Source organism: Mytilus edulis, chromosome 9 (assembly GCF_963676685.1).
Source record: "Mytilus edulis chromosome 9, xbMytEdul2.2, whole genome shotgun sequence".
In the NCBI taxonomy this organism is placed as follows: domain Eukaryota; kingdom Metazoa; phylum Mollusca; class Bivalvia; order Mytilida; family Mytilidae; genus Mytilus; species Mytilus edulis.
The window spans coordinates 17,205,469-17,218,424 of record NC_092352.1 but is presented as its reverse complement, the minus strand read 5'-3'; the positions used below and the strand labels follow the sequence as shown (position 1 = coordinate 17,218,424).

General features: G+C 30.9%; 1 protein-coding gene across 3 annotated transcripts in view; it reads right to left on the bottom strand.

Moving 5' to 3' along the window:
- LOC139489591 (short-chain dehydrogenase/reductase family 42E member 1-like) overlaps positions 1–12,956 on the bottom strand; it is a 57,333-nt gene that overhangs the window by 7,883 nt on the left and 36,494 nt on the right. For all 3 annotated transcript variants that reach the window (XM_071276171.1, XM_071276169.1, XM_071276170.1), the window contains exons 6-8: positions 10,446–10,589; positions 1,573–1,707; positions 22–87 (exon numbers count right to left, since the gene is read on the bottom strand). In XM_071276171.1, coding sequence (XP_071132272.1) covers positions 22–87; positions 1,573–1,707; positions 10,446–10,589 — 345 coding nt within the window. The remainder of the gene's footprint in view (positions 1–21; positions 88–1,572; positions 1,708–10,445; positions 10,590–12,956) is intronic.

Genomic DNA, 12,956 nt, shown 5'->3' with positions numbered 1-12,956 from the left:
TTTGGATGAATTTTGACTTACCAATGGTCTGAAGAATTCAAAAGTATTAACTGGAGCACCATCAGACAGAAAATATGCTTGACCTCTCTGAAAATAATGGATATGTAGTTAATATATATATAGTGATCTTATTGATTTTTATAAAATTTCAGTTGTAACTAAGGCATTGGGAAGCTTCTTTGGACATTAAAAAGATATACTTTGTAGAGATACAAGTAACCCTAACAAATATTTAAATTTAGAAATAAATCAACTAAATGCAATAGAAATAAAATTGTAAAGTATGATATTTAATAAATATTGAATCACACATTATGCAGTGGTAGAATCTATATTTATTTGACTTGTTGGGATAATGGCACATCAGTACAATCTAAGATTTAAAGTTCATCTGCAATAATTTCTTAATACACATAAATTTTTAAAAGTTAAGTAACTTTTAATCTCATCAAATTTATGTATATATAACCAATAATCTAATCAAAATTATTTATATAACCAATAATCTAATCAGAATATAAATTCAACATCTGCAGATGGTTTTCATATACATTTGTACCATTACCTAAAAGCTAAACTGAAATGTTGAAAAATTGTTTTATAATTCTATAGGCATGTGTGAACACAATGTGTATGATTGCAAAGTAGACACAGCTATACATATTCTGTCTGTAGACAATGTTTGACCAAAATGTGTACAATTACCTAGTACTCACAGCTATAAACAACTTGTCAGTTGACACAATGCCTGACTATCATGTGAATTATTACAATGTACTCACAGCTAAACAGACTTATCTGTAAACATAATGCCCGACCACCATGTGTACAATTACCTAGTACTCAATGCTAAACAGACTTATCTGTAAACATAATGCCTGACCAACATGTGTACAATTACCTAGTACTCACAGCTAAACAGACTTATCTGTAAACATAATGCCTGACCACCATGTGAATGATTACAAAGTTCTCACAGCTAAACAGACTTATCTGTAAACATAATGTCTGACCACCATGTGTACAATTACCTAGTACTCACAGCTAAACAGACTTATCTGTAAACATAATGCCTGACCACCATGTGTACAATTACCTAGTACTCACAGCTAAACAGACTTATCTGTAAACATAATGCCTGACCATCATGTGTACAATTACCTAGTACTCACAGCTAAACAGACTTATCTGTAAACATAATGCCTGACCATCATGTGTACAATTACCTAGTACTCACAGCTAAACAGACTTATCTGTAAACATAATGCCTGACCACCATGTGTACAATTACCTAGTACTCACAGCTAAACAGACTTATCTGTAAACATAATGCCTGACCACCATGTGAATGATTACAAAGTACCGGTACTCACAAATATGCATATCTTGTCTGTAGACAATGTTTGATCCCTATGAATAAAATAACACAGTACTCACAGCTATAAATACCATATTTGTAGACAATGCTTGACTAACATGTGACAATAATATGTAATATTATAAAGTACACACAGCTATGTATGTGTGCAAAATGACACAATGACTAATCAAAAATAAATACAAAGTACTCACAGCTATGCATTCTCTGTCTGCAGACAGTGCTTGACCAGCCAGTATATGTCCCTGAACCAAATTATCTACATGTAGAAAGTCCTGCAAGGTCCCACCTCCATAGGTCATTATCATTAGACCTTGTTCCACATAACCCTGAAAAAAAGAGGAGAAACTATTAGTGTTTTAGATATTAGTCAGACTAAAATGGCACCTTTACAACGTATGTATTTAAACAATACAGGATGTTCATATTGTTGTATTTCTTTGGAATGGGTGAAAATGTGCAAAACTAAGAGACAAATCTCAATCCTAAAACAATGATAGCCAGTAAATAAGTTCATTTTATGCTGCATCAACACAATTCACTTGGGTATAGAAATGTGTGGTTGGCAAATAAAAATAAAAGTAGATAACAAATAAATGTGGAATGTGTCCATAGGGACACAGATGAAGCCCTTCCTAGCATATAACATAATAAAAGGGACATACCTCAAGAACTATAAAAGTGATGCTTTCAAAGCTTGAATCTAAACTGAGATAAGAGGTAATAAGTATTATATATACATTTCATTTAATTTAGTTGAGACAAACTTGAGTTAGATAACGGAAACAAAATATCATACAAGGTTATAAAACTAGAAAAATGCTTATTTGGGTCCTTTTTTGAACCCATATTCCTAAACTGTTAGGACCATAACCCCCAAAATCACCAACATTCCTTTTGTGGTTATAAACCTGATGTTTAAATTTCATAGATTTCTATTAGCTTATACTAAAGTTATTGTCCTAAAACTAATTGTCTTTAAACTACAGGTGTCCCGACGAAGAAGATATGATACCACATCTTATTTTACAAGAGTGCACATGTTGAAATGTCTTGCCTTCTTTACTTAACACTGATATTATGTTGATAGTCTTTATTACAACTGTCACATCAACTCAACATTACCCAAGAAAACTAAACATTGATCAATTAACCATGAAAATGAGGTCAAGGTCAGATAAACCATGCCAGGCAGACATGTACAGGTAACAATTCTTCCATACATGAAATATAGTTGACCTATTGCTTATAAATTAAAAAAACCCAGACTAAAACACAAATACTTAGCAATGAACTGTGAAAATGAGGTCAAGGTCAAATAAAACACGTGCGACTGACATATAGATCATAAAATATTTCCATACACCAAATATAGTAGACCTATTGCATATAGTATAAGAAAATTAGACCAAAACACAAAAACTTAACTATAACCACTGAACCATGAAAATCAGGTCAAGGTCAGATGACACCTGCCAGTTGGACATTTACACCTTACAGTCCTTCCATACACCAAATATACTAGACCTATTGCTTATAATATCTGAGATATGGACTTGACCACCAAAACTTAACCTTTTTCACTGATCCATGAAATGAGGTTGAGGTCAATTGAAAACTGTCTTACAGGTATGAGGACCTTGCAAGGTATGCACATACCAAATATAGTTATCCTAATACTTATAATAAGAGAGAATTTAACATAACAAAAAATCTTAACTTTTTTTTCAAGTAGTCACTGAACCATGAAAATGAGGTCAAGGACATTGGACATGTGACAGACGGAAAGTTTGTAACATGAGGCATTTATATACAAACTATGAAGCATCCAGGTCTTCCACCTTCTAAAATATTAAGCTTTTAAGAAGCTAGCTAATGCCGCCGTTGTAGCCAGATCACTATCCCTATGTCGAGCTTTCTGCAACAACAGTTGCAGGCTCGGCAAAAATAGCCACATTGCACCCTTAAACAGCCACATATCAATCATACATATATTTAACTCATACATTCATTTAAAGCATATCTAGAGAGAGAAAAATCATCTTTTTTTTTATCCTCTCTCATATTAATGAAACCAGGTGCTCCGCAGGGCACAGCTTTATACTACTGCAGAAGTCGAAACCCTGAACAGTTGGGACAAGTATGGACACAACATTCAAACTTGATACAGCTCTGAATTTCTTTTGCCATCAAGTTTTTGACATAATATGAATTCTGACACAAAACAAATGTCAAGATCTTACAAATCTATTATGCAATATTGTGCAATTAAAGATTTCTTCTTTTAACTTTTCAAAAATTTGGAATTTGAGAAATTTGAAAGAAAACAAATTGAAAACAACTACTACCCCCCCTTTTTTTTGCAATTAGTCCAAAACCTGACATTTCTTTATACATAAAATACAAGTAGTGTAAGGGAGGTAAATCTGAACATACATGTTTTATAATTACCTCCCTTACACTGCTTTTAAATTGTCTTACCTGTAATTGTCCATTGACCAGAAATACCTAGTTTTCCCTCTTTTTTGCCCCTAATTCCGAAACATTTTGAGCCATTACCCCCCAAAGTCAATACTAACCATCCCTTCATGGTATGGAAACTTGTGGATTTCAGAGAGATTCATACATGTAAACATAAGTTATTGTTTGAAAACTACAAAAATGATTATTTTGGGCCCCCTCTTTGGCCCCTAATTCCTAAACTAATGGGATCATAACCCCCAAAATCAATCCCAACATTCCTTCAGTGGTATTGAACCTTCTTGAAAAAATTAATAGAGATCCATACACTTAAACACAAGTTATTGTCTGTAAACTAGAAAAATGCTTCTTTTTGGCCCTTTTGTTGCCTCTTATTCCTACATATTCGGGAAAATTAACCCCAAACTGAATACCAGCCTTCCCTGTGTTATATGGAAACTTGTGGTACAATGTCAGAGAGATCCATACAGTTTATTGTGAAGGAAACAAAAGTTGTAAGCTGTATATTTGTATTGCATTAGCCACATTCAGGTATAAAGTAACAACAACAAAAGAATGACGTTACAATGAAAGTTCCTTACCCACGTCCGCAGGACGTCACGCTAAAATTTGTGGGTTTCTCAACATTCTCCGGGGCCGCAGAAAGTGGCTCAAATATACTGAATAAATTAAATAAATTGTCCTAGAACTGAATGAAATTTTACAAATAAATGAAATGAAATATTTCTTTTAAAATTAATGTCTCATATAAATTAAAATAATTTAAATTTACTGTCACTTCACTTGAATATAATTGAAAAATGTCACTTTAAACACTTTCTGATTTTCTCTACGGCATCTGTCTTGGCTCTTCGCTGATATCTTTTTCGTGGGTTTCTCAACACAGTTACACACAAGTTATTGTCTTGAAACTAGAAAAATGCTTGTTTTTGGACCCTTTTTGGCCCTTAATTCCCAGACTGTTTGCCCAATAACCCCTTAAAATAAATCCCAACCTTCTACTTATAGTATTAAACATTGTTGTACAATTTCAGAACAATTGAAATACTAATACACAACTTTTTGTCCTGAAACTAGATAAATGCTGTTTTTGGCCCCTTTGGGCCCCTAATTCCTAAACCTTTGGGACCATAACCCCCAGTATCAAACCCAAGCTTCATTTTGTGGTTATAAACATTGTTTTAAAATTTTATTGATTTCTTTTTACTTATTCAAAAGTTATTATCCGGAAACAATCTGTCTTCGGACGACGCTGATGACAACAACATGATACCAATATACGACCAAAATTTTTTAATTTTTGCGGTCGTATAAAAAGAAACAATGTGTAAGCTTCTATGTTAGGATAATAAAGTATTTTGAAATCTTTCTGTATCTTTATGAAATAATAAACCAGTACTATAGAACAGGAACAGGAACAATGCCATAATACTGCTATGTCTAAACATTGCACCTTACAACTCTAAATATCTTTATTGTTTTGCAAGATTTGTGCATATTTTTTTTCATTGCCTCTTATTACCAGCATTGCTTCAGAAAAAAAGTCCATATAGATAAAAACATAAATGGTCTAATTATCAAAAAGATATTATCAGTGATGGGCCAAATTAAACCTTATAGGGTAAATTACTCGTCACTTAGCTTAATTAGTAAGAAAATAGCGTTGCCTGATAACCTAATTTTTTAATAATTTCAACATTTTTATCATCTTTCTATCAGTAGGAATAAAAAAAATTATCAATTGTAAACTTTAATAATGTAGATTATTTCTATTGAAATTGCACCAGTATATAAACCAACAAACTATATTAGATTAGTATAAGCTCAGACTATCTAACATTTGGCTGTCAGCAAATTTAAAACATAATTTGGAGATTAAAAAAATCTTTTGGGATGAAAATTTATGATTAAACTTTGTAGATGTCAGTTTTCATTACACATTTGATCTATCTCCTATACAATAATTTTAAAATGAAACAAGTCTTCTTGATCATCCCTAGTTTTTTTGAACAAAAAGTCACGAAAAGATTATTATATTATATAAGAGTGTAGTGATGTTGGAAGTTTCCTATCAAGTAAACAAAGCCTCCAGGTTCCATTTAATTTTCCAAATCAATAACAAGTTTTAGTTAATATATCAAAATTCTGTAAAAAATGCAATTCTGCAAATCAGTCTGTCAATCATACATAAAATAATATTTGGATACCTAGAAAGATAGAATTTGTATGCTATATATTCTTACAAAATATCATTGTTAGAGACTACGTATCATGAAGTTTACATAGTGTGTGTACTTGTGAGTTACAAAAATGACTTTTCTGCACAAATTTTGGTCTATTTCTAGTAACTTTGATTGCTAGATTGATTTGTGTTAAACACCACTTTCAACACTATTGTGTTATTTCATGGCAGTCAGTTTTTATTGGTGGAAGAAGCCAGAGAAAACCTATCCTTTGGTAGGAAAACTGAAAATCCTAGTCAATTAAGATTGGAGTTTAGTGCACCTACACGAACGTTATTCAAACTCACAAACTCAGTGTTAACTGGCTAGGGATTACAGTAGTTGAACTACTTAGACCACTAAGCCACTAAGGCTCTCTGGTTACTTTGACTATGACCTTTGAGGTATTGATCTGAAAATCAAAAGAGATGTTCCTCTCACTATTTGTAACCATATATCCAAATGGGGTTGTAATCTCATAAGTTGTATTAAATAAAGCATTCAGAAACAACTTTACTACACACATTTCAGTCTATCTATAGTAAGTATGACCTTTGACCTGGTGACCTATAAATCAACAGGAATTTTTTTCTCATTATATGTGACTATATATACACAGGTAAAATAGCTACAGACGTTTTACCTTTAACAGTCTGTATGATGGAAGTGTTACGGGTGAATACGGATGTTATTTGGAAACAATGGTGGTACTTAAAAAATGTCTGTAAGACATCCTTTAATATGAACATAAATGCCAGACAAGAAATCTGATATGCTAAGATCTCTAACTTTATTTCTAAAAATCTTATTTGTAATTATAACACTTCATTCATTATTTAATGACATCAATATGACAGCTTCATTATAAAGGGGAAATTGGAGATTATTTTGGTTGACAGAAAAAATTGAGTACCTGATATAAAAACTATTGTTTATTACTTTATTCTATTGTCTCAGAAAGCATGCATGTTAAGAAACAGCTAAATTACTAACACCAGTCAACTCGTGAGTATAACATTGATGAGTTTTGTAAGTTTTTGGTCAATTTTATCAAATATTTAATAACTGATTTATAGTGTTCAGATATAAAATCTATTTCTATATCAAACAATTCTATCATAGTGATTCTAATACAGCGATCAAAAATAAAATGTCTGCAGTTACTGAAAGCCAGCTCACAGAACTCAACATGCTGATAAAATAGTCTTGCTGTCTTCCCCTTTAATACTTGAAACTGAAATTCTGAGTATATTTTATGAAGCAACATTATGAACAATACTGGAAATGTACCTAGTTCATTTAACAAAATATTTGAGCAAAGTTGTATCTATTAAGTAATGGCCTTTATTCTAAATATAATCATCAATTGAAAAACTTTTAGGTGTTAGAATTGACTCTAATCTGTCCTGGACAGGCCATATTAATTACTTATGTTCATCAATTTCATCTAGACTTTTTTTACTCTCTAAAATCAAGAAATTTCTAAATATTGATCTAAGAAAATTATTTTATAATGGTTATATTCTCCCACTGATAGATTATTGTTGTATTATTTGGAGTGGTTGTGCTAAAAATGAGCTATTCAGAATAATAAAATTGCAGAAAAGGGCTGCAAAACTTATTTTACATGCTGATCCACTTTCATCATCAGCTCCACTGTTTAAACAGCTTGGATGGATGACAGTAGAGAACAGAATTTCATACCACAAATCAGTTTTGAGGCATAAATGCCTTAAGAATGAAGCCCCTGTATATCTCATTGAAAAATTTAAAGAAATGCCAGAAATAAACCAATATTGTTTGAGAAATGCCTCTTGCAAAAATTTACAAGTTCCAAAAGCCAAAACAGAGCTTTACAAGAAATCTTTTATATATTCAGGATCTATTTTATGGAATAACTTACCAATATCCCTGAAAAAATCAACCTCAAGTACAAGCTCATTCAAAAAAGATTTAAAAAATTACTTGATGGAACATTAAGAAGCTGTGCGTTTTTTATATATGCAGAATAATTTTCACACACTTACTCAAACTTATGATATTGTTGATGCCAATACTATACATGTCATATATGAATTTGTAACTTTTACCTGTTTTGAAAATTGTATATTTCATAACAATTTTTTATTTCATTATTCATGTATGTGTGTCTGTTTGATATTTTGTAATTGCTTGTTATATTTCAATGTATTCCATGAGGGCCTCAGGGAAGATTAGCTTTATAGCTAACTGTGTAACCCTCTTTAAATAAAGAATTATTATTATTATTATTATTATTAAATATGTTAAAATGCAAACTGCCCAACAAATATATGAATCATAATTTTAATTGAAATTGTTGTCTATTTATGAATCTATTACTACATTTATTTTAATTTGAACTAGTCCCACCACACTCCTAATAAGATTTTGTGATGATATTGACTAAATGTATCAATGCACTGCACCCTGTAAGTGATCAGATTACATAAAATCTAATTAGATAAATGTCTAGTCCTTGAAATGTAACTTGACCACTAATCTAAGAATCGATGAAAATTTCATCATTGTATCACTACTGTCCATCTAGCATCAATTATATCCGTGTTAAATTGACAGTCATGTCATCCAGGTTATTTTTGTAAAGTCATATATTATGTAACGGATTTTTTTTAACAGGAAATCTTCGACAATGAATCGGGAATTGGATAGTATGTCCCATACTCCATAATAAAGTGGTTTCATAAAGTTAAAACTATCACTAACTTGTTGATTAAATATCTAATACTTTGAGACAATATTGTTTGGGTTGTGTTAATCACAAAATCGGTAATCACCGAAGACAGGATGTGACATCATCAAGTGATAGATCGAAGAATATTGGTTCTCGTACGTCAAATTGTGACCTTAACTTCTAGAAGTTGGTGAAAAACACATCCATCATATCAGTGATTAATGTAGTTATGATCAAGTATACATTGAGTAAATGTCTGATATTCTCTAGAGGTTTAAAATTACTCCCAGGAAATTGGAAGACTTAATTGGCATATGTTTTGATTAAATTATATCTAGTCCGACTCCCATCAGCAGGAAAGTCAAAATTGACGTACATATTTATATTTTTTCGTCCATATTTTCAATATATGTCTTTTTTAATAAATCTCATCAGTATGATGACTGTAGTTGAGTGCTCTGAGTCCCTTTGTTTATTTCAACCTTTTCTGTACCAGTCTAGTCACATAGTTTATTTTGTATAACATTTCTTACAGTTGGTGTGAAGATTTTTTTGTTTGTGGCCAAATATACATTGACATTTCATGTCTAGACTCAAATCTATGACTATTTACAGGGAAATTACGCTTCTTCAATAAACATGAGAATTGTTTCATTACTTTTTCTTTAAATATTTCAGACAAATCCTGCAAAAAAAACCCACATTTACTGCATTCCAATTTATTTTTTTCTGTTCTAATAAATTCTTAAGTATGATCATTGTAGACACTGATTACTGCAAAAAGTTCTTCCTTTTAAATAATTTAAAGCTCACAGATATAATAAGTCTGGTTTAAACTATAAAAAGTTATCCTTTTACACTTTTTTCTCGTTAACATTTGTACTTCAATGATAAAAGATCCAAATATTTAAGAATTAATCACAATCAGACTTGGTTAACTTCTTGCACTTTTATTCTGTTTTAATGTTTTAATGTTTTAAAAGTGCGATAAATCACTAACCTTTTCCTGGCTAGACTGGTCATTCTGGACAGAATAATTTACAGTAAGACAATTGAAGGATTATATAACCCCCCAGGTACGATTTGATAGATCTGGCTAAAGCTTGCCAACATGAACGATTAGATTGACCAACATCTAAAGTGATCAGTTAATCTTATTTGTGAATACCCAGTGTTATACTATGCAGTGACAAAATCTAGTTACTGGGCATTCAAACTTGACAATTGAATTATTAGTCCTAGTTTCAGCATAATCAGGTGTCTGTCCCAAGTCAGTAATCTCATCATCCTAATTGTTTTTTTGTTATTTGGGTAATTTGGTGTTTGTGGCAGATCATGCTGTTTAATTTATTCACAATTTTTTTAGCACTGTGGAGCTTGACTGTTAACTCAATTTTACTTAGTAAACAACTTTAGCTTATTTCTGTCGTTTGGTTGCTGTCTTATTGACATATGCCCCTTGTCTCCTTTTATTCACATTCAATACTTGCAGACTTTCAAAATCCTATTAACAGTCAAATATCCGTTGACCCAAACCACATTTTATTTAACAATGAGCAAAACAATTTGTTGGCTTACGGTACCATTTTTGGATAAAAGATGGCTATGTTTCTGCATCTATACTGCAAATATGTATTAAACCATGTCTTACCAAAGTTCTAGGTATATGTCTTTTTTCTCCAGGTCCATAAACTCCTGCTAATCTCAGGGCACATGTACATAAACCATCAGTACCATTAGCAGCTAATACTTTCTTTTCTGCTATACTTTTTGTTCTGGAATAGTGATCAGGGTGCTGTAATCAAATTGAAAACACTATTTATAGATTGAACATGAAATATTTAAAATCAAAACAGTTTTAATAAAACTGAGAATGGAAATGGGGAATGTGACAAAGAGACAACAACACGACCAAAAGACAATCTCCTAACAGCACAATGTCTGAAATGTGTTGAATGTACATACATTTCATGGTTTATATTATTAATGCAAAATTCATTAGACCAAAACTCTAAACAATTGATGTTATAATGTAATGATTACTAGTTTTCCCCAGCTATCTGTAATGCTAGATGTGACAACTGTTAAAGGATCTTCTTTCAAAGCAGACTTGAAGTTTTCATCCAGAATCTGTTTTTAGCGTTTTTAGCCAATTCAAATGTATAATTGTGGAACAGAAATTCCAGAAGCAGTGAACTTTACCTTGACCTGTTTTTTTATGACAGGTAATTATTTCCAAAAGTTGCAAGTCCTAACCAAAGTGCAATTATATCATGATTTGGAAATTGATTTTTACCATTTTTTGACAATTGAAGGGATAAATGGATGCTTATTTTATGTCTAGCAGCAATTATTACATGTTTATTTAGAACAAGAAGATGTTAACATGATATGAAAATGATCTCTGCTTTGATCCAGAATGACACACTGAGTATGATTTTTAATGTGCTATTATCAATGATTTTTTATAACTTTACTAATCTTATACATTACTCCCAGTTAAAGATTTCTGCATTAAGACTTTTTTATAAGTCAATACATATTTGTTAAATGATCACAATATATTGTTTAACAAAAGAAAATGGCATTTGATCTAAACTCAAAGATTTGTTTAGAAAAGTGCTGTTTTTCCAATTTGAAAATGAGGTAATGTGGTATGATTGCTAAAGAGTCAAAAACTCATTAAGTCTTATGAAGTCTAATAGACATAAAAGGATCTAAACAACCACAGGTTATGGTATAAGCTTTGACAATGGACAAAGCCCATACATTATAGAAAAAAAAAAAATCTGTAAGTAGGTCATTGTCATGATTGAACTTTTTCAAAGATTTGGAGACACCATTATTTAAATTATTGATAAATATATAATCTCATTCCAGACTAACTTGCCTTTTTTTTAAAAAATGTTAAGAAGAAAAACCCTGAAAAATTCTAAAACAGAAATGTTAGAAAAGCTTTATGTAAATATGTTCTTATTCATTCATAACTGAAATCAATGTTAATGAAAAAATTTTTATTAAATTTTATTAAATTTTCAACAAATTTTTACATTTTAAAACTATCTGATGTATATAGTACTTTAAAAATAATCTTAAATAATACAAGTGAAAACAACTCTGTTTCTACTTGGTGTTCCTAATTGGAAGGAAATACGAAGAAGAAGAAAAATTAAATTAACCAAAACACTGCTACACTGCTTGACATTTAAAAAGACATTGTTACAAAAACATTCAGTTATTAATTTGTGCATTCAACAAAATACACTGGTTCACATTTGTAGTTGCTTCAGATCTTAGAATAAATCTACAAGGCTGTTACCATTCTTGTCACGTCAAGACCATATTTCAGAATATTATGTCAACAATACAGTGCTTAGAATCAAGTACTTTATGGTATTTACAACACTAGGGTCTATCCTAATACCATAATTGACAAACAAAATAACAATTAATACAGTCTGGAATTGTCATGAAAAAATGGATACATCACTACAGAATGGGAAAATTAGATAAGATTGCTATTTTAGATGGTATAAGGAAATTGCTGTGCAAATCTATTGATCATGTTGTCACAGTAAAGTGTTCTAGATTGAATATAAGTATAGAGTAGTGAATGTAACACAGTCATCGGTCTTTCTATGTAATTACAAAAATGGGCGATGTCTATCATTAGACAATAGCGTAACAGAGGGGAACTGACCATGGGTTAGTTTTTCTTATTTCAATAAAATAATATTAGAATCAGGACAAGAAATCTTTTACTTCATATTCTAACTATTGCAATTTTCTTAATATGATAAAGTTAACTATGAGTAATGTTGTTTTTCCTTTGAATATAAAAAAAGATGAAAACCAGCTTAAAAGCAACATGGATGAGCCCCTTATGCCTTTGATAAATCTGTGGTCATCTTTTTTTTACTAATTAATTGTCACTGATATATATGGGAAATTGTATCTAGTAAATGAATTACTGAAACAATATTGTAATTTTGTTATTCTACAAAGCCACAAGTGTCCTACAAGTAAATAAAATATATTTGATTATTTCTCTCTTTGTTATAGAAACAAAAGATACAATGTAATAAAGAGCTTCATAAATGTCAATAAAAAGACGGGAAGATGAATGAAATGTTGCTTTTTCCAGCTTAAACATAAACAAACT